Source organism: Hetaerina americana, unplaced genomic scaffold (assembly GCF_022747635.1).
Source record: "Hetaerina americana unplaced genomic scaffold, ioHetAmer1.1.p SCAF_22, whole genome shotgun sequence".
Taxonomy (NCBI): Eukaryota; Metazoa; Arthropoda; class Insecta; order Odonata; family Calopterygidae; genus Hetaerina; species Hetaerina americana.
In genome coordinates this window covers 5,195,011-5,217,783 of record NW_027286786.1, presented here as the reverse complement: position 1 = coordinate 5,217,783, position 22,773 = coordinate 5,195,011, and the positions used below count along the sequence as shown (strand labels likewise).

Sequence of the window (22,773 nt, the reverse complement as noted above, 5' to 3'; positions counted from 1 at the left end):
TCTTGTCTTCTAGTCAAAGAGCCATTAACCACAAATACACGTGCGCTCGTGACTCTCATCACTTTCGGCATTTGCATCGACGGCAGCTCAAGCAATTCCACGCGCCACACACACGGCTTCAGCAAGCAGCGCTAATTACTTATGATCCATTTCAAGACGCTGGTTGGGTTTATTCAGCGCCATTGTGTTTTTTGCTTTTAATGTCTTCTTCATACTTCATAATGCACTCAAATTTGGTAATGGCTGTTGTCATAATTTATTTATAGACCTTTTCTTTCGCCAGCTTGAGTAAAAATAAGTGCTGCGCAACCCTTTTTTACACGTTCCCTGTTAAAATTCTCGGGATGCGAAATACTAATTCGTCGTTTCACGTAGAAATGTGAGAATTAGTCGATTGAAGTTCTTCCATGCCTCAGCACACCAAATAACAGCCAATGCCACCCATTTCTCCCAAGATTAGGTCACGGTGGCATTCAATCTGTGTGGTCTCGACATTGTCGCTCTCGACAGCGTCGTGTCGTTGTGACGTCGCAGCGTCGGCGATTTCAGATTCATGCGCGCACAAGCTCTGATCATTAGCCCCAGTCCACATTTCGCTATCGATGCCGTTCGATGTGCTCATCGCTCACCACCGCAAACTGATTGGTCGGCGGGATGTGGCCCGCTTCCGTGACCGTACCATTTTCCATCCTACCCACCGCATGGCGGCGTGCACTGGCACCCCAGTCGCTGTCCACCCCATTCGTCTTCGCGCACGAGGCCGTCTCCGCGGAGCGACCGGAGTGGACGGAGTGGGTGGGCCACGTGGCGCCGCAGGACGCCGGCATCTGGCTGGACAACATGCTGCTGCTGATCCTTGGCGGAATACCATGGCAGGTGAGCATCGGCGGTGGTCGTGACCCTCCCGGTCCCATTAGATTCCTCGGAAGGGATGAGTGCAAATGCCGCGCTGCGGGCGCCCCACAGTGCCCACCGCCCCACCCACAGGGCGTTCGCCACTTGGACATTCGTGGCGTACGACTCGGCCCAAGGATACCGCTATTTAAACCATCGCCGACTACCAACCGTATATTGCACTCAATAAATTCTGTATTTCGTTCCGAATTACAAAGAAGTCATGGGGAAATGCTGTCAATCCTTCAATAATAATTAAGTTTCTTTGACAATTGCCTAAAAACGGCATTCAAATTGTAATAAAAAGCCCTAAAAAGTATAAAATGTATCTATTTCCCGTTTCAAAGTATTCAAACATTAATACGAAAAAAAATTAAGTTTCCAAAAGAAAATTTAAGATTCAAATACAATGAAACTAATCTTTTTTCCCGGGGATGTGTCAAAGCTGTAATGAATATTTTTGCTTGAATTGAGAACATTAATTGGGCAAAGTTAATGTGCATTTGAAGTTCTCCAAAATTCTTAGTTATTATAGGCAGAAGTAATAGTGGAACTAACGAACTTTGTTATTATTCATGTATACATGCCACCGATCAACCATAAGGAAGAAGAGGTCGATAGGATATACGATCAGTTAGATGACATAATCGCGTGTGTTCCTGGAGAGAAACATTTGATAGTGATGGGGGATTGGAATGTGACGGTAGGCGAAGGAGGAGATAGTGATGTGGTGGGGGACTACCGTTTAGGCACAAGGAATGACCGCGGGGAGAAAGCAGTTGAGTTCTGCAGGAGACAGGGATTAGTCATCACTAACAGTGTGTTTAGACACCACATAAGACGTAGGTATGCATGAAAAATGCCAGGTGACTCAGAGAGGTATCAGCTAGATTATATCCCGGTTAGACACAAATTTAGGAATAGTAGGATGAAATCGCACAGCTTCTCGGGAGCTGATGCGGACTGTGATTACAGGGATATCGAAAGCCACAAAAGAAACTACAGTACAGGAATAGGGAATAGGAAAAGGACAAGGAAACCATGGATCACGGATGAGATCATTAGAAAGATAGATGAGAGAGGGAAATGTAAGAATGTAAATTCAAAGTTAGGCAGAAGGAAGTATACAGAGTTTAATAGTAATCTATGGTGAGAACAACAAATAGAACAAAAGAAACGTTGTGGCAAACCCAGTGTAAGGGCGTAAAAAAGTTTACGGCGAAAGGATGAATGAAATTGATGCGCTCTACAGGAAGTAAGAAGGGAAAATCTCGGCAAAAATCCAAGATCAGGAAAAATATTATTTGAACCAGACGAGGGGGGAATATATGTATAGAGGCATCGAAAAATAAGGAAATTACACCAGCAATATTAGAAATAGATAGAGAATATGACGTAGATGAAGATAGCTTAGGTCCAGGTTAACTCAATGGCGAGATAAAAAGGGCAATAAGGGAGACGAAATCAAATACGGAAAGCAAACAGTATTCCTGCGGAACTACTTAAAGGTTTGGGGAAATGTGGCAGGAAGAGCCTTTATGGACTAATTCGTAGAATTTATGAAGGAGATAATTGCCCGGGAAATTTCGTCAGATCAATGTTGGTGTCTAATAAAAAATCGGAAAGTTAGCAATATGTGAGGACTACAGAACAATAACTCTGATTTCACACGCAAATAAAGTCGTTCTCATGATCATCAACAGAAGGATAGAGAGTAGAGCAAATGATTACTTAGGGGATGATCAGTTTGGGTTAAGGAAGGGGAGAGGTACTCGCGATGCCATTGCAGCAATGAAGCCACTAATTTAGAGGACAATAGAATACAATCAGGGCGTATTTTCCTGTTTTGCAGATTTCGAAAAGGCGTTTGCTAGAGTGAACTGGGGAAAAATAATGGGTATATTACAGAAAAAAGATTAGATTGGTGGGACAGGAGGAAAATCCGCTACCTGTACATGTCTCATAGTGCTCAGGTGCGAGTGGGGAACGGTGAATCTGGATGGGCAGAGTGTTGTCCATTATCACCCGTGCTGTTCCACGTAAATGTGGAGGAAATGATTAGAGAGACAGGAGAAGAACTGGAGGTAGGAATAAAAGTCGGCGGGGAATACGTAAAATCTGTTTGATTAATGATCAGATGATCAGGCTTCAGTCCATCAGTCAGCCAAGCTACGCTAAATGCGTAGTAAAGTCAGAGAGATAGTTATGGGATGAGAATTAATATAAATAAAACAAAGGCTATGTTTTTAGAAAAAGAGAAGCAATTTTAACTCAAGTTAAACCTTGCGCTAGGCAAAGAGGCTTTCACAAGAAGGAGGAAGTTCATGAGAGGGCCGTTGAGTAAGGATGTTAAGAAAAGGCTCGTGAAAATTTTGATATGGAGCGTAGCTATGTACGGCGTGGAAACGTGGTCATTGAAGCAGGAGGATAGACGCAGATTGATGACTTTTGAAATGTGGATGTGGAGAAGGTGAAATGGACCGAAAGGAACACAAATGAGGAAGTACTTGGTATGGTGGGCGAAGAGAGGGGTTTGTTGGGAGAAATCATAAGGAGGCAGGAAAAATGGATGGAGGGCGTATTGATCGGCAGTGGAATGTTGAAGACTGTAATAGAGGGGAGAATGTTGGGCAAACGAGGAAAGGGAAGGAACAGGATAGGGATGTTGGACGGGATAAAGGGAGGAAGTACACAGAGATGAAGAGGGTATGTTGTAGAGATAACGTTGGGTTGTGCTTTTGGCAATGAGAGACAAGATATTTATTTGGTTTTTTTATCCATCCAAAGGGAAGTGGAGCAGTTAAAATATCTAGGAATTCTTTCAGAAGAAGATTTACTAAGTAGTGGCGAATAGGGATTTGCGAAGTAGCGAAATGCAATTCGATTGAATGATTTTATTCGAATTTCAAAAACTATAGTCGATATACTCAAATTAATGGCATCAAATGAAAATTTTCCAATTCCGCTCGCATATATCTACTAATATTGAGCTATGCATTACGCATTTATGCATCGAGTCTTTATTTTGAATCGCTTGTATTTCATGAATCAGAAAAAAGGAAAGTGGATACGACCGTTTGCCTATAGTCTTTTGAAAGGTCATCAAAAAACATTAAATTCCAAAAAATTTAATTTATTAATATTTTCTCCTTCCTCCTCGAGCATATAGTAATTGCAATAAATGAACACGAACTCGCCCAACCAATGAAACCCGAATTGATATTACGAAGTTTACTACCTTTGCTCGACATTTGAGTAGATAAAAGCGACGCAATATAATTAAGAATCTTTGGTAAAAATGTGTAATATGGGTGCGCCAATTTCGCCCTTCTTTCGGCCCATCTTGAGAATTAAATTCTAAGCGCAGAGGCAAGTGGATGCTCTACTCATTTAGAAAAAAAATATATTAACTTAAATTTTCCTTGCGTGAGATTGCACCAACTACATTCTGCTTCCATCAGCCTCGCTAATCTGGACTACGAGTTCATACATGGGCCCCAGGGGTGGTCGGGAAGAGGCGAGACACTCAACCCCTTGACACACATTCCCTCAATATTCCTCTTCTCCCTAGGTCAAAAATAGCTTTTAATTATTCAATACGACGCATTCGACCTCAATACGTAAGAATAATGAATTTAAACTCGTAACAAATGTCTGGAAATGTATCGCCGATTCACAACCAAAATTAAATATGTACTATTGCATGAAAAATGGGAATGCCTTCTCAATCTTGTTCATTTCTCCCATTGCCTAAGATAACTAATAGATCACATTTAAATTTGAATAAATGTAAAGTTACTTTATTTTGCCAGTTTCATATATAATGATGCAATCCAGGTTCGCCGCTGTCCTCATAGCTGAATAAAACATCGGCAGATATTATCAAAATGCAGAGTAATCACTCCATTTTCGATGATTGACAGTACGTGGAGATTGCACTCCTCGAGTTCTTGCGGCCATTGAAGTCGTCCGCAGTGCCTCCTCCTCCTTTGAACGGACGCCTTCGCGGGGTGAGGGGCTGTTGGCCAACAAATCGAGCGTGCTCTGTCGCCGCGACCCGGGAAATTGTTTCCGCCCCTCCCAACGCAGCAATGGCGGACGAGACCGCGATGGGCGTTTGAGGGAAATCCATTTCCGGGCAGAGCCTTCGCAAAATTCGTTTTCGCGGCATTGTTGAGCACTGCGCACAGTCAAAAGGGATTTGGAAATAAAATGTGCCCAAAAGCGCGATCAAATGAATGACTGTCCCTGATGGTTGGTAGTCTGGCACTCCCTGCCGCATGTCGGCGTGGGTCCGCTCGCGGGGCGCGTGACGATACCGTGGGGCGCACCACCTTTGCTCGTTCCAGGGCTACTTCCAGCGGATTCTGTGCATGAGGAGCTCTTCGCTGGCCAGGGTCCTCTCCGTGACGGCGTTCTTCGGCTGCATCATCATGGGCACGCCCGCCGCCGCCATCGGGGTCGTCGCCAGGGTGACCGGTGAATGTTCCCCCCCCTCCCCTCCCCTCCCGTCCACTGGCTGGGACCAATATATGCGGCCATTGAGTAACTAGGAGAGCCGAATGAAAGGGAAAGTGGAATGCTCTGGGTCTACGGGAACCAAGGCGGCTGGAAAAGGGTGTTAGGGATTAGGCTTGCATCTCACTCAACCGACCAAAAATCATATTTCTTCATTTTTTACTTATCAGTCACAGTAATACTCACTATAGTGACAACATTCAATCATTTCTGGCGTTAGAAATATTTTCATGCCCTATTCCAACAATACGCCCTTAAATTATAAGAGGTGGTGCGGTGGCTAGCGTATTGGCTTCCCAACCAGAGGGCCCGGGTTCGAATCCTGAAGGTGGCAGATAGTTTTTCGGTATGGTATCCAGATCCCTGCTTGAGGTGCTTTGTGTAGAGCACTTTGCGGTGTGAGTCCGTCGGATGGAATGTTAAACTGTGTGACCCCTCGGCGCCTTTCGTTAAGAATAGGCTAATGCCGACGCCGGGTTTCTCTCTACCCTTCTTTTTATTCTAATCAATTTTTAAAGGCGCAAAGGACCTTAGCTCTCGGTCGCCTTCCCTAACATCCTTACTCAACGCCCCTGCCATCAATTCCCTCCTCCTCGTTAAACCGTATCTGCATAACGCAATTTTTCTCCTTACGTCTCTGCTCCATACTTTGACCGTTTTCGTCCGAAAAACTCCCAAGATACACACACTGTTCCCCCTGCTCCAGTCTTTGCCCCCCTATTTTAACGTTCAGCTTGGCTTTCCTCTTCCTAGATAACCTTACAACCTTCGTTTTATTATTCTCCTCATCCCATTTCTATCGAACTGAATTTCCTATTCGTACTTCCTCCCATATAACTCTGTGTTTATATTTTTCCATTTCCTTCCCTCGTTTATCCTATCTTCTGTTTCCTTGTCCTTTTTCCATGTGCATATCCAATTATTACATTAACGGCCCTTGATATCCCTTTTCGATACATTTCTATTTTTTCCTTCATAGTACTCAGCTCTTTTCCCTCATCCATCCATTTTCCATACAGCGTGCGGACACTCCTTCCTTGCCAATCCATTTAGCACTTCTACATTTCATTTCCTAAGCCGCCGCCCCTGCCTTATCGTTTTGAAACTACGGCTACACTCCATGACAACTGAATTGTGATCAGAGTCTGCTCCCGGGAAACTGTGCGGATTGTTCACGCGGTTCCTAAATCTGCGCATAACCATAATATACAGGGTTCGTCCGGAAAATAAGTGTACTGAGCTCAGGAAAAAAAATTTATTACACTTTTACATATCTTAAGCTAATATTCCTCAAAATAGGACCCTTGTGAGTCGATACGCTTGTTCCAGCGGCGTTCCCATTCCTGGAACGCTCCCGCGAAGGCATCATCGGGAACCTCTCGAAGACTCGTCGTCAAGGCCTCTTCTCTGCCCTCCACGAACATCTTGTGCCACCGAAAGATCATGTTTCTGGACATGGCTGACTCCCCGTAAGCCTGGTTAATCATACCGACAGTTTCGGTAGACGATTTCCCAAGCTTTACCGCAAATTTGATGGAATAACGCTGCTCCAAAAACTTCGGCATCGCGTTCCGTGACGTGGGTCGAGCGTGGAGGTTCGCGTTAACAGAGCTCCTCACTACACCACAGCTTAGAGCCGACTGCCTTTTTCAGCGTCGCTTGCCAACATACCCCCCTCCAATCGCAGCCCGTCAGAGCGGTGCTGGAGCGGCGCGCCCAGCCCAGGAGTCAGTACACTTATTTTCCGGACGAACCCTGTAGTCAAACTGATACCTTTCTGAGTCACCTCACAATTTCCATAAGTTCCTACGTCTTTGTGGTGTTCAACCAAGTGTTGGTGATGATTAATTACCCCCTGTCTCCTGCATAACTCTTTTGCTTACTCCCTGTATTAATTCCTCGTACCTAAACCGTTTTCCCCTAACTTACTGCAGTCTATTATCATCCACTGTCTACCATCTTAAGGCGATTAAAGAGACCCCATAGTCTCAATCTTGCCACAAAATAAAGACAACTCCCCGTCCATTCCTTCGCCTACCGTAGCGTTCCAATCATTCATCACTATCAAAAGTTTCCCTTCCAGGAACATCCGCGATGGGGTCCTTTAACATATCGTATGCCCTGTCGACTTTTTCCTCCCTGTAATTGCATTTATGTCTGAACTATGACCAAGTTCGTTAGTTCCGCTTTTACTTCGACCAGGAATATTCTATCGATTGCTCGCATGATCTATGTTTATCAAAGATCAATTTATCTGAAAAAAGAAACCCAGAAATGATTATTTATACTACATGCCATAATTATTCAGAGCCTTTAAACCGCAGTTTCCATTTGAATTCAAGTATTATGGCACGCATTACGGTTTCATGTTGAAATTATCTGCCATTTAATTAGTCCTGTGTTTTTGACCAATGGAGTCTTCGCAGCCGTTGGAGTAAAATAATAATATCGAAGATTAAATTCAATCGGAGATCATCCTTCTGTATTCTACATTAAAGAAAAAATTCCAAAACCTGTCTAAACTAACCTTAAAAACCTCTAGATTCCAGTAACATGAATACGGTTTCCATAAATCTTCGAACAATCAAATGGCGATGGGAATTCGGACGTGGTGCACTTCAAAAGATGCGCGCAGCTGGACTTCACGGCTGGGGAGGACCCAATTTATATATACTTTGCTGGTGCTCACTCGTCCTCCCGCCCTTTAACCTCGCCTCTCTCCTCCTTCCCGTCCTCGCAGATTGGCCGAGCGTGGAGAGCTTCGGGCGAAACGTGACTTCAGCCGAGAGCAGCGTCATCCTGCCGCTGGCCCTACGACACCTGACCCCTTCGGTGAGCGGCCCCGGGGTGCGGAGACGGTGGGAATCACCGCGCCGCAAGGGAGAGGGCACTCAAATCCGCTCGGCAACTTGAGACCCACCCGAGAATTTCGATCGAAATTTCATTCGGAGTTTACACATATTTTAGTCATTCGGAGTGACGCATTAAGGACGCACTTTGCGTTTCGAACGGACGTGCGCTCAGCATTACTGCGCGCTTCAGTGGCTCGGTGCTCAAACGCGCACCTCCGTTGTCCTCAGATCTGATTCCGAGAACAGTTTATGGAAGCAGCAGTCAAGGAAAAACATCGGTTGAACTGACACGAGCGAGTGTCCATCCTAGAGAAAGGCAGTTTTTGTGTCTTCCGGCAGTCTCGGGTCCTTTGAACCTTTCCTTTCAAAATCGTTTCCGCCGAGGCGCCCTCCTTTCTTTTCCCCTCGTCCACGAGGACAGATGCTTAACAGGCCCCGTCTGGAGGCAGGCCCTTCCTCCTTCGAATGCGTGGATTGCCATGGCACCACCTCGCCCCGTGGACCGGGGAAGGGAATCCCTCCCTCCGCTTCCCTCCACGGGGGTTCCTCCTGCCTTCCTCCGCGGCGCCCGCAGCAGGTGCCTCAACACTCAGTCTCTCTTCGAATCGCGAGTGGTGCTAAGCTCCTCATTATTCGATATTCGTTGCTTCGATCTTTATCGTCGCTTTATGACCTCGATAGGAAAGGCTTTGAAAACGCCACGTTCGTGCCGTCATATTCGACTTACCTTATTCAGGGGTCCCTTCCTTTCGAGAGACGCCAAGTTGGACATTAGTTTTTTTCCTGATGCGGCGAGCCTGCGACTTGCAACACTGACGAGGACGACACACTCCGACGTTCTTAGAAAAGACGTTTCCTGGAGCTAGTCGTCTTTGCTTCACAACTCGCTCCTCCACCTCTTTACTTAACGGGTTTTCATTCTTACATTGTCATTTCCACGCTGACAACGGACTCACGATAGAAGGGCGCCATCTTTTCTATCGATGGCGCTGGCCACGATCGACCTTTCCACAAGTCAAGTGTTCCCAGGGCACCTTGCCCTTCCTCCACCATTTTAAGGACATTGCGGCTATAAGCTTGGAATTCTTCCCTTATTTTAAGCTTGGTCCGACTCTTGGGGAGAAGAGAGTTTGAGCATTTTCCCCCTCACATTCCTCCCCCGAGTCACATTTTACCCTCAACTGCGATCGAATTCCTCGGTCAGCCCTGAAATTATCTCCGGAGCCGCTTGCAAGTCACCATCTTTGCTTGGAACTTAAAAAAATTATTTTAGGAGCACTGTCCGCACTTTGTGAGACTCATTTTTATTAATTTACATCCATATGCATTTCACCTTTACGCAGCATCAGTAAATGTAAAGTTACTGACAGTGCTGGCAATGAGTGCCAATTAAACAGGCTAACTTTCCTTCATTTTTTCGCGTAAAATTGTGATGAGTTTGTTTTCAATGATACGTTATATTTCCTGATTATTTATATTTTATTTGTTTGCAACAAACTTCTTTTTGTGGGAAACGAAACGCCAAAATAAAATATCGGAAAAAAGGAAATCAGAAATTTCCCCGTAAATCGGTCGCAATGAATCACTACGGAAGTAAAGTTAGCAATTTTTCATTCTTAATGCGAAAAACAAAGCCTAAAAATGTGATATCTTGTACTTTTGATGGTGAGATAATTTAGGAACAATATCTTAATCAAAGTCAGGAAAATTTTAAAGCTGAAGCATAAAAAGGTTTCAATGAACACGTCCAAACAATCCTTTGTATAAAGGAATGTTTAGATTTGAAATGTTTAGATTAAAAAAATGTATTTAGATTTGAAAAAAACATCATTTGTCTGTTTCCGAAGAGCCTACCCTCAGATAGGTTAATGATTAAGTCGAAACTTAAAAAAATTCAAATTGAAAGAGCACTCCAAATATTTTACAAAAAACACTTTATAATATAAGATATATTTTATAATATAAGATATATTTATAATATAAAATATTTTGTCTCTTATCTGTTTTTATATGTGTCCGTGTGTAATTTTCGTTTTAAGAGATAACTTTGACCAAGCTTGACCGTTGCCACCAGGAAAATCGCCTAATTGCAACGTAATTGTGTAAATAAATAATAAATATAACATCTAAAAAATTAGCGAAATTTAAGTTGAGGCACTTTAAAATTGTAAGTTTAACATTATTTTGTTCAAATGAAAATTTTGTAAAATAATTAGTGGCATCAATTAAATTTCATGCTTAGTCAATATAGGAAAAGAGGGATGGCACTTCTCTTTATGCTTCTTCCATGCTGAGATTTAAGTCGAGAAAAGTCGTTGCTTTGGAGAACCGTCATTTTGAAAAATGTGTCCAGTTCGACTGCTTTTCCGGTTTCAGAAAAATATTTTAAATTATATTTTTTTACAAAAACCAATTCCCTCCACCATGCATGGACGCGATTTGCATCCCCCAGAGGGGAGGTGTCCTCGGATTACTTTCGACCCAATGCCTCTCACGACATGCACGAGTTCACTACAGTCTGTTGATCCGGATGAGCGATGTCCGTTTTTAAGATCGGAACAAATAATTAGATGCGAACGCAAGCCTAGGAATAAAGCTACATAAAAAATAGTTCCTCCATTTCAATCACAAAGAGTTTCTTCTCCACAACTCACTCGTAAACCAAATAGTCTTAAAATAATGCGGTGACATTTTAGGGTATGATGTGACAATTATAACTATTTATAAGATAACTGTCCACTGATTCCTGTCTTGGACGCGTCCTATGCTAGCAGGACAAAAACTATACTATATATACAAGATCGGTCCCCAAAGTGGTAGAATTGAGTTGATTGAAAAAATGTGTTGCCAGTTATAATACATTCACTCATAAGAGCCTTCCAAGTAGTTGCACCCTTGTGCGTCCACACACACACACGACTGCCACTTGGTTTTCCACGCCTCGCACGCCCTCTGGAAGGCGGCGTACGGAATGCTTCGAGGCTCCCTCGTCACGGCCTGTTGTAACGCTTCCACCGAACCGTGGTGAGAGGGTGGGGGAAGAAGAAGAAGTCTGGTGGGGAACTGTCTAAATAATTTGGATCCTCACATGGTCGAGAAGAACTTGGCGGATCCGCGTGCGAGTTTTCTTTTGTTCGTCCGGAGAGCACTCGCGGCAACAACTTCGCACACACACCTTACCCATCACGCCCATGTTTACGATCAGAAGGCGATGCACTTCACTTTAAGGATTGTCAAGTTCATCAAAAACGATATGAACTCTTAATCTAATGGATCCCTGTTCAACAAAGCAGCTCACTCTAGCAAGATTACAGCCACTTTTTCGTCACGAAGGGCGTCCTGAACGTTCGGCGACTATAAAATCTTCTCTAGCTTCTCGAAATAACTTGCGCTACTCAAAAACATACGATCTTCCCGTGAAATTATCACCATAAGCTGCCTGTCAGAGAATGCCATGGTGAGCATAACTGTCGTATCCCCACGTCTTCGAAGGAATATTGGCGACACGAGAAAGTACCCCGCGAGTCGAGTGGCTGCCTCGAAGGTAAACGGGGGCTTTCAGTTAGGTGGGTTATGGCGTGGAGAGGAGTTCGTTGATAGAAATGGGGGAAAAGAAAGAACTAAAGAGCGCACAGCGGCGGTCCCGATTCAACTCAAATTTAATGTAGTCTAGGATGAAACAGAGATCACAACAGTGTATACTATATCCCTTGACACGGCTTGGCACTTCCAACCAGGAGAAGGGGCCCAGCCCAACCTTCCTCTCTGATCTCCAGTCCCAGACTGGCTTCTTCGGGATGACATCAGTCACCCGTCGTCGTTATCAACATCCCTCTCCAGGCAGAAAGGGGGGGTCGACATCAACCACTGGTCCGTAGTCCACGGCGAGCCACCAGTTATCACTGTGGGTCTATAATCCACATCGAGTCACCAGCGGTGACTGGGGTGCTCGGACCCACGCCATTACTTGGCCAGTGAATCACACGGCAGACCACTCGGATGCAACATAACCTTTTTATTTGAAATAACAGTCATTTTTCTCTGCGCTCATAACTTCATGAGTATATTTCCCGGTTTTATTTATTTTATTTATTCAGTATTAGTCCGAAAACAGCACATTTTGGCCTTTACATCGAACTATTAACAACGATAACAATGGTCACATTTACAAACACCCAAGCCCTAGATGGAGCGAAACTCACCCAGGCGGGAATCGAATGCCCAGTTTCACTCAAAATTTGATGGCGTAACGCTGTTTCACTAACAGGTCCATGACGGAAAGTAACGAGGTCACATTACAGAGGTTTCGCAAACGAGTGAGCCGCTCTCCGCAAGCGCTGGGAGCCAACTGCCAGTGGCCACCAGCCATTCCTGAGACTCCCCTCTCTCGAGCCCAGCCAGAGAAACTACCGCTCGTCCGTCCGTCTATCCGGGAAAAAATAAATCACACTGCTTTTGGGACAGACCATGTACATGTACTGCGTTCTAAATCTCTTGGACAGAGGGTGGGTTTGACTAGAGAGAACATGTTATGCCTTTCCCACTATGTGGAGAAGGGGGCGTGTTTTTTCGACGAGAGTAAACCATATTTTAAAAATACAAGTTGTAAAATGCAGTCTCTTCCGGCAGACCCTGTGCATTTGTGTGTTTATGAAAGGCCCGAGCAAGGCCACCTACCACACCCACACACCCGCACGTTTCCTTGCAGGGCGTGACGAGGGCACGTGATGAGATGACCCTTACGTTGTGACCACTTCCTTATGTTATCCTCTTCCCAGTGGGTGTCCTTCTTCGGCTTGGGTGCAGTTTCCGCCGCCGTCATGTCATCCGCCGACTCCAGCATCCTCGCCTCCAGCTCCATGTTCTCCAGGAATATCTATAAGCTAACCATCCGGTCAAAGGTACGTGGGAGCATGCCGAGGGGGTGTCTAGGTAAGAAGAGGGATTACTTTTCCATTTGCGAAACCCTTCGACCGGTCTATGAAAATTAATGCGGGTCGCATGTAAAGTAAGCATCTAATTACCTCTATTAGAATGGAAGGAGGCATTTGTTACGCCGATCCTCAAAGTAGGAGATAAGTCACCAGTTCAAAATTATAAAGTAAGCTCAGATGACTGCAATCTTTTAGAATTGAAAATTGCAGATTATCTCTGGATTTACTGTTACACACAGATGGAAGAGTAATATTTGGGGTCGAACATTTTAAGAAGGGTCAAATTAGGAGAAATGCATTCCGATGCATTGAGGGCAAGGTCGGGAGGTCCACAAGAGAGTGCCCTTGGACCGCTTGTGTTTTTAATCTACATAAATGATCTCCCGGCTAAAGTTAACTCACAAATTAGACTTTATATGAATGGCTTATACGGGAAGCGTGAGAATGAGTGCCATCGCGCAGTGCTTCAAAGTGATGTAAATTAAAAGGCTGATTGGGTATTTAGGAATTGGGTTGATATTAATATTAGTGAATGTCAAGTAATCACTTTTAGAAATAACGTAATTGTAACTGATAGGGACAGCAAATTCTCTGAAAATATCACGCCAATGTGTGACTAATACTTAGGTGTTTATTTAACCAAGGATTAAGGGTGGGGGCCGAGAGTTTAATTCATTACTAGGTAAGCTTTCAAAAGTTGGTATTGGGCGATGAGAAACCTCAGAGGAGCTAAGTAAAAGACGTAAAAGATCCTGCTAAGACCAATTTTAAAGTACTCATCTCAAGTATGGGACCCACATGAAGAAGGGAGTATTGCAAAACTGGAGAATGGTGCCGAGAAAATCCGTCCGATGTGTATTGGGGAAGCAGATGAGGACGGAGAGAGTGATAATTAAAAAAAGCGGGGAAATGTTTAGATAGTTCAATAGTTTCAGCCTCAACTTTGTGGAAGTTCATTTTAATAAATGAAAAAGAAACACTTTGTTCCAATCCACCACTTTAAAGTGGTGGATTGGAACAAAGTGTTTCTTTTTCATTTATTTAAATGTTTAGATATTGGAAGAAAATGGAGCAGGCTCTACGGAATGTTCCATGCACGAACATGAAGAAAAAAAGCTTGAGAAGAATTGCGGAAGGAAAGAGGAAACCAAGAATTTACGAATAGGGGAAATTTTCATAAGCACAAGGTGAAATGCCAGGCGCAAAAACTAATGCTAAGAAATTGCATTTCCCAACAAAACATTGGACTTGGACAGTCTACCTGCAGAACTATTCGAACCCTTTCCAAGCAAGGTAAATATGTTTTTAAAAAATTGCAAAAAATACGAGTATATGATAATTTCATGTGTGAGCGAAATGTCATGTATGAAATTAATTACATTGACTGGGAGCAAACTTTCCATGAAAATGCTTAATTCATGAAGTTAAGAGTAACTTTGGTTGATATGCGCCATTGAGTGCCATCCACCTCTTTCTCCCCCTTATGCACTCATGGTGGTGGATTTGAACCTACTTCTCTCTTTTGTTATCGGTCACTATGGAAACCAGGCGTCCGAGAGGGAAATCGTGTGGGTGCTGCGAATCGCCGTCATAGTGATTACAACGCTGGCCACCCTCGTGGCGCTGACCGTCAGCAGCACCTACTACTTATCGTAAGTATATTTCTCTCCTGGCGACCCGAATGAACTGCAGCCCCTGCGCTAAATTAAATCAAAATAGAGTGAATTTAAAAATATCATACTACGTCACATTCACTTCAAGTGTCGCTTGCTGAGCAAGAACTTCCGCCTTCGTTTTTCAAAACAGCGTCATTCAACGACGATAAAGATTAAATAAAGCCAAAGCACGGATTTCAGCCAAGAGGGTATATGAATACGTTCATTGTATGATAATATAACGTTATTATTTCCATAATTAATAAATATTATTTATCAGGGAAAATTTGAACGGCTGAAAAAGAAAGTGGCGTGTAGAAAAGGAGTAAGTTCGAGCGATAGATGAGGGTGGATTTTTAAATGTATTTTTGCATGGTCTTTCGAGGAATGTTTCAATTAATATCATATTGCAGTTAGATAATTTACGAGAGATTTATCGGGGTATTATTTGCACGCAGACTCGCATTAAGTTCAAAGAAGAGATTTGCTTTGCCTCCTTGTGCGCCCCCGTTATTTCCGTTCAAGAAGGGTGCAACCAATCAGATTTAATGACTCTCTCGTCTCAGATATCCATTGATCAAGGCCCAAACAACGGCAGAAGGAATTACATTGTTTTCAATTGTATTGATGACTCCCTGAACGTGAAGAAGCAACTGAATATTCACAGAGCTGAAGGAAAGGTGTACACCACCGTTTTCCTGCAGCCGTTCCTCTCCTCAAAATGAGCTGGCCTCTGCGATCATGAACCGGGAAGTGGTTTTCCAAATTTGTTTCTCGATCTCCGAATTGTTTGAAATATGACTTACGATGCTTATATTCACAAAATCTTACATTCACAGAAGATGTGGCAAAACTGACGCTAGTGTTGTGGAATAGGGGAGCGGAGGGATAGGGAACTAATTTGAAATGTATATGAATCAGATTCGAAGAATGCAAGTGTATGCATTGAATGAGTATTGAATGGCAATGGGACGCCGAAGACTACATGTGATAGAGGGGAGAATGGGAACGGTGAAGAGAGAGGGAGAGAGAGGAGGGAAGTATTTGGAATTGTTGACTGAATGAGAAGGGAGGAGGGAAGCACGCGGGGACAGCAAGATGGTGTTGGCTCTAGCCCCGCCGCCCACCCATTGCCACGCTAGGCCGAAACGTGAGCCGCTTTCTAGTCGGCCCGGTCGTATCTTCTCGCACAACACGGATAACCTAAATCTGATGCCGGTCATGGCGTAGTGTTCTCACGAGGTGACTGCCTCCAAATTGCTCCGAAACATAGCCGGTGGTGACCATGCATCCCGCGGGTACAACGACACGACGTCACCTTTGTTTGTCTCGTGAACTTATGTTTTGTAGGGTGAATGCCCGAGCCCCCTCGGGCAATCCTAAACCGGAAGCCGCCTTCTCTCCCCCGCAGCTACCTCTGCTCCGACCTGGTCTACGTGGTGCTGTTCCCGCAGCTGCTGCTGGTCATCTTCTGGCCCGGAGGCGTCAACACGTACGGGTGTATCGCCTCCTTTGCCGTCGGAGTCGCACTTCGCATCTCGGGTGAGCGACCCCTGACCCTCGCTGACACTCCCAATATCATGGACGTGGCTCACGGCAATTTCCGCAAAGTGAGTTCTAGGCTCGCAGGAATGCATTGCAATGAAAAGCAATCCTACTGGCATAAGAAATACCGAAATTGTGGTCATGACCAGAATTTAGTGAAAGAAAAACTCAGAGAAGCTAAAAATCAAAATGGACAACGTATCGATGGAGAACATCGGTAGAGTTAGCATATATATATATATATATATATATATATATATATATATATATATATATATATATATATATATATATATATATATTATTATTCGGTAATCTACCAGTTAAGGTGGGTTTTTGGATGGACTAAATAAATATTTTGTGCCTCCCAACAAAACACAAAATCCAGCATCCTACTCTATATCAAGTCCCTCTATATCTCTGAGTACTTTCTTCCTCCCTTCATCCCGTCCAACATCCCTATCCTGTTCCTTCCCTTTCCTCTTTTGCCCAACATTCTCCCCTCAATTACAGTCTTCAACATCCCGCTGCCAGTCAGTACCCCCTTCAGCCACTTTTCCTGCCTCTATAGGATTGCTCCCAACAAACCCCTCTCTTCACCCACCATACCAAGTACTTCATTTGTTTTCTTCTCTGTCCATTTCACCTTCTCCATTCTTCTCCACACCCACATTTCAAAACGTCTATCCTCCTGCTTCAATGACCACGTTTCCTCGCCATACATAGCTGCGCTCCATATCAAAGTTTTTACGAGTCTTTTCTTAATATACTTACTCAACGTCCCTCTCATCAACTCCCTCCTCCTTGTGAAAGCCTCTTTGCCTAGCGCAATTCTTCTCCTTACGTCCCTACTACATTGACCGTGTTGGTCCAAAACACTTCCCAGATACGGAATATGTTCTACCTGCTATAGTTTTGCCCTCCTATTTTCATGTTTAGCTAAGCCTTTTTCATTTTAGAAAATCGCATAACCTTTGTTTTCTTAATATTGATTTTCATCCCATACCCCTCTTTAATCAGATCCTCTGCATACAGGTTGAACAGCAACGGTGATAATGGGCAACCCTGCCTTACACCCCTCCCTAACACTGCCCATCCGGACTCCCCGTTCCCCACTCGTATCTGAGCAGTCTGAGACATGTACAGGTTGCGGATTAGCCTCCTTTCCCTCCAATCTATTACTTATTTCTTAAATATACGCAAAGGTTTTTCCCAATTCACTCTATCAAACGCTTTTTCGAAATCTACGAAACAGGCAAATACCTCCTGGTTGTGTTCTATATTCCTCTCGATTAATAATCTCATTACTGCAATGGCATCACGCGTACCTCTCCCCTTCCTAAACCCAAACTGATCATCCCTTAAGTAATCATTTGCCCTACTCTCTATCCTTTTGTTTATGATCCTGAAAACAACTTGAGCTGCGTGGGATATCAAACTTATCGTTCTGTAGTCCTCACATTATGTAGCCTTTACCTTTTTCGGATTAGGAACTAAAACTGATCTCACAAAGTCTTCCGGCCAGATTCCTTCCTCATAGATACTACGAATCAGCCCAAATAGCCTCTTCCTCCCAAATTTTCCTGAACATTTTAATATTCAGCGGGAATGTTATCCACCCCCACGGCCTTGTTTAGTTTCATCTCCCTTAATGCCCTTTTTATCTCATCGTCGAGTATGCCTGGACCTAAGCTATCTTCCTCTACGTCTTGTTCCTTCTCTATGTCTAACTTTATCGGTCTAAGTTCTTTACTATACAGTAAAAGTACCTATCATCTCAAAAGAGATGGAAGGTATATACCTTCCATCCCTTTTGGAATTTTCCTGCGTCGACTATTTTCTTACCCGCCTTATCTCTAACTGCTATCATCGACCTTCCTTTCTGAACTTTGCTGTACGGCGTACCAATTTCACTCTTCCTCTGCAAACTTTCCATATCCTTACACTGGGTCCTCCACCATCCTTCTTTTGCTTTATTTGTTGCCCGCCTCAATTTATTGTTTAATTCTTCGTACTTCATTTTGCCTAATTTTGTATTTAAATTCTTCCATTTTCTCCTCTAATCCATCTTTGTAATCATCTCATCTGTGATCCATGGTTTTCTAGTCCTTTTAGTGTTAACGGTTCCAATAGTGTCTTTTGCGGCTTTAGACAACCCTTTCTTGAAACCTTCCCATTTTTCTTCGATAGTACTTAGCTCTTTACCATCCTCCATGATTTCCTGTACAGCATGTTGGTACTCCTTCCTTTTTAATCCATTTAATCCTTCTACATTCCATTTTCTAACCCGCCGCCCCTGCCTTATCTTTTTGAAACGGACGCTAGATTTCATAAAACCTAAAATGTGGCCAGAGTCCGCATCCGCTCCCGGGAAGCTTGTCCAATTTATCACACTGTTCCTAAACCTTGGTCTAACCAGAATATAATCTAGCTGATACCTTTCTGAGTCACCTGGCATTTTCCATGCATAACTGCATCTTTTTTGGTGTCCAAACCAAGTGTTGGTGATGACTAACCCCTGTCTCCTGCAGAGCCCAACTGCTTTCTCTCCGCGCTAATTCCTTGTGCCTAAACCGTAGTACCCCACCTCATCACCATCTCTTCCTTCGCCTACGGTCGCATTCCAATCCCCCATCACTATCAAATGTTTCCCTGTGGGAACACATGCGATTATGTCCTCTAACTGATCGTATATCCTATCGACCTCTTCTTCCTTATGGTTACTCGGTGGCATGTATACCTGAATAATAACCAAGTTCGTCGCTTGTGCTTTTATCTCTACTGGCAATAATCTATCCATTACTTGCTCTATGTTGACTACGCTTCTTCCTACCTCTTCATTTAATACTATGGCTACACCTCGTTGGCTCTCGTCCCCGCCGCTATATATTATTCTATAATTATCACTCCAGTAATCCCCACTATCCTTCCATCTCACCTCGCATAGACCTAAAATATCTATATTTCCCCTTTCCATCTCTCTCTTAACATTCTCCAATTTCCCTGTCCTCATCATTGTCCTAACATTCCACGTTCCTATTCTAACTAATTTGGTCTTCTTCTACTGCGTCCTCTGTCCTGCTGCTGCTGGTTTTCTCTTGCAAGGGTTTTGTGGGATGACGACCGCGGAAGCCTTGCCTCCCCCGCTGCCGGGCACGACACACGGCCGATGGGGCCGAGCCCCGTAGTTGCCAGGACTCAAAATCTCGGTGTAGTCCATCATATTTATCTTGGGAATGATAATTGAGGTGGTTTCCCGTTGCCTTCCTCAATAGTGTTTATAACGTGACACCATCGTTTACTGGCCGCCTCACTGAGGTCAGACGCCATTGCAGTCGCCTCAGTAAGGAACAGACGCTGCGTGGACTACCTTTCGTCTGGCTCCTAACCTTCGACCTATCTGGCATGGGTGACCCTTCCAGGAGCAACTATTATTACTCCCGCCAGCACAGCTCTAGGGGCCATCGTAACGCACAAGCCCTTCCACCACGTCAATGTTGTAGTCCGGGGAGGGATATATATATATGTATATATATGTTTATATATGTATATATGTATATGTATGTATGTATATATATATATATATATATATATATATATATATATATATATATATATATATATATATATATATATATATTGTCGTCACCAAAAATGAAACTTCTTATCACGGAATTCAGAGAGATTTGACAATTGTAGGCAGTCAATCGGCGCCCTCCCAAAGTGACCTACACTTCAGTATTGTTTAATAGTATTGTATCAATTCAGGAGCTACGGACGTCCCCGTGAAGTAGCTTCCCGATGATGACGACGCTGACTTCCGGGTCGATTTAAAAGATTAGCGAGAGGATATAAGCCAACTTTTACTGACACCCATTTGCACGAGTGGAGGAGATGTACGAGATCTGTTCAAAACGTATTGCGACTTTTGTGTTCTTTCGAACATTAGTTGTGTATTTCCCCTTCAAATGAATCCCCATTAGAAATTATACACTAATGCCAACGTTTTTACCAATCCTCGGGGCACTTCAACAAATCATTTTTTGTCATCATGTTCAGTTCCTCCTTCGATGCAGTCTTCATCCTGTCGTAGCGTAGCGTCGTCCTTTCATCGGCCTCTTCAGTTTGGGAACAAGAATAGGTCCCTGGGTGATACGGTGGCTGGGGCATCATTAGTGTGTTGCTTTTGGCCAAACATTCGCGCGCAAGTAACGATGTGTGAGCAGGGGCTTTGTCATTGGGCAAAAGCCAATTTTTGTTCTTCCACAAATCCGGGCGTTTGTGGCGGATTGCTCTGCGCATATTGCGCATAACGTGCAGATAGCAATATTCCTTATTTACCGTTCTACCCTGCGGCAGGAACTCATGATGCACCACTCCTCAGCAATCGAGGATAACGGTAGGCAAAACTTTCACATTCGACGGAACTTGGTACGCTTTACTCGGTCTTGGCTCGTGCTGCAGCTTCCATTGGGATGATTGAGCTTTACTTTCCACATAATTACCATAAACCGTCACTAGTTATGTAGTCACCAGTTATCACCCTCTGGAGCAAAGTTGGGTCGTCGCGGACAGATAACAACACCTCATTTGCAATGTTAATGCGTTGCTGTTTTTGGTCGAAAATGAGCAATTTTTGTACGATTTTCGCGGCGACCCGCGTCATGCCCAAACCATTGGCAAAAATCAAATGGCACGAGCCAATCGATATGTTTAGGTCCTCAGCAACTTCTCTAACGGTGATTCGACGATTAGCCAATACTGTTTCCTTCACTTCATCAATTTTTTCGTCTGTTGTTGACGTGCTCGGACGTCCGGCACGATCTTCGTCGTTCACATCTTCTCGGCCTTCTGAGAACATTTTGTACCACCGATAAACGTTGCTTCGGTCCAAGGTAGCTTCTCCATATGCCACAATCAGCATTCTGAAAACACTTCTATGGTTAATTTTTATTTATAACATAACATTGCATTTCATTTATTATTTTAAATCCGGAAATGTTTTAACGAAACTGTTATTGACAACTAAATATATTTTCATTGTGTAACTTTCCTATTGGAAGCGAACGGTAGTTTCTTTCATTCGCATTGGAATTCCACTCGTAAAATAAAAATACAAAATCTTACTCTAAGGAGTGACTCTAAGGCAAGGCCTTTTTAGAAGAGTGTTGCTCTGGCATGATATTTAATTACGGCGTTCGTATGTCTCTTGAGTTGCATTGCATTGTTTTGCTCCCCCCCTCCCCTGTCGACAATACCTTGATCACCACACCATGTGCCCTCCATTTTACACTTTCCTCCCCCCCCCCCCACCTACTCTTCCTGGGCAGGAGGTGAGCCGGGCATCGGCATCCCTGCCACCATCAAGTTCCCCTTTTACGACCACACCGCCCGGGTTCAGCGCTTCCCGTTCCGCACGGCGGCCATGCTCTGCTCCCTCGTCACCCACGTGGCCGTCTCGCAGCTGGCGCGCACCCTTTTCCAGGGCCGGGTCCTCGACCCTTCCCGCCACGACCTCCTGGGGGCCTTCGCCGTGCAGAAGGGGTCGGCGGAGGGGGACGAAGGGCGAGGGGGTGGGGAGGACGTTGCCATGGAGACGCTCCTCAAAATCCGCCGCCCCCCTCACCCCACCCTCAGCCCCGGGGCTTCGATGGAGCGCGCCCAACCGCCGGTCACGTGACAACATGCGGCCACGTGATCAATCACATCTCGACGTTTCGCTGATCACGACCATTTCTCTGCCTCACATCGAGCGACGACTGGTTCGCCGTCCATCCGTCAGTTCGCCCGTAATGGATCAATGAGCTCAGCGCAGGCCGCGAGTGGACTGCTTCGCAGTGCCGGGACAACTACAGCAGTGATCGCTCATTGAACAGTATTCAGTTGGACACACCGACACTCTGCATCAGAACTGAATTTTAGTCCAACTGTCATTTTTATTGCATATTTCAAACTATTTCATAATTACTTTAAGCACTAGTGTATTAATATATTTAGTTTAAAATTATTCCCACATGTTGATTCCTCCATTATATGGTTTTCTGTAAGCCAATATCAAGTTCATGATTACGATATGCTCTGTTTTAATTGTTATTCGCTGGTTTATTTATATTTTCATAAAAATATAAATCCCATAAAATGAGAATGTGTTTATTCAGGGGTTAAATCGACATAATATCACACCCTGACAAATTTTTCACGAATCCAATCACTCCAAACCCCAACACAAAAGGAAACAGCGGGAGCGAGATGCATCAGGGGACAAGACTCGTTCCGGAACAAAGAGAGCCTTCGCAGGGAAATGCTTTACTATAAATGATGAATTGTCCCAAACAAATATGCGCCCTACTCCCTGCGCCACCGCACGGAAGTGAC

The 22,773-nt window shown here is 44.2% G+C and overlaps 1 protein-coding gene across 1 annotated transcript in view; it reads left to right on the top strand.

The window, feature by feature from the left end:
• LOC139689296 (high-affinity choline transporter 1-like) overlaps positions 1–22,543 on the top strand; it is a 56,901-nt gene extending 34,358 nt beyond the window's left edge. Inside the window, exons 5-11 of the mRNA XM_071586364.1 lie at positions 727–876; positions 5,244–5,373; positions 8,153–8,244; positions 13,043–13,165; positions 14,747–14,850; positions 16,265–16,395; positions 21,729–22,543. Coding sequence (XP_071442465.1) covers positions 727–876; positions 5,244–5,373; positions 8,153–8,244; positions 13,043–13,165; positions 14,747–14,850; positions 16,265–16,395; positions 21,729–22,078 — 1,080 coding nt within the window. The 3' untranslated portion in view covers positions 22,079–22,543. The remainder of the gene's footprint in view (positions 1–726; positions 877–5,243; positions 5,374–8,152; positions 8,245–13,042; positions 13,166–14,746; positions 14,851–16,264; positions 16,396–21,728) is intronic.
• Positions 22,544–22,773: the final 230 nt, after the last annotated feature.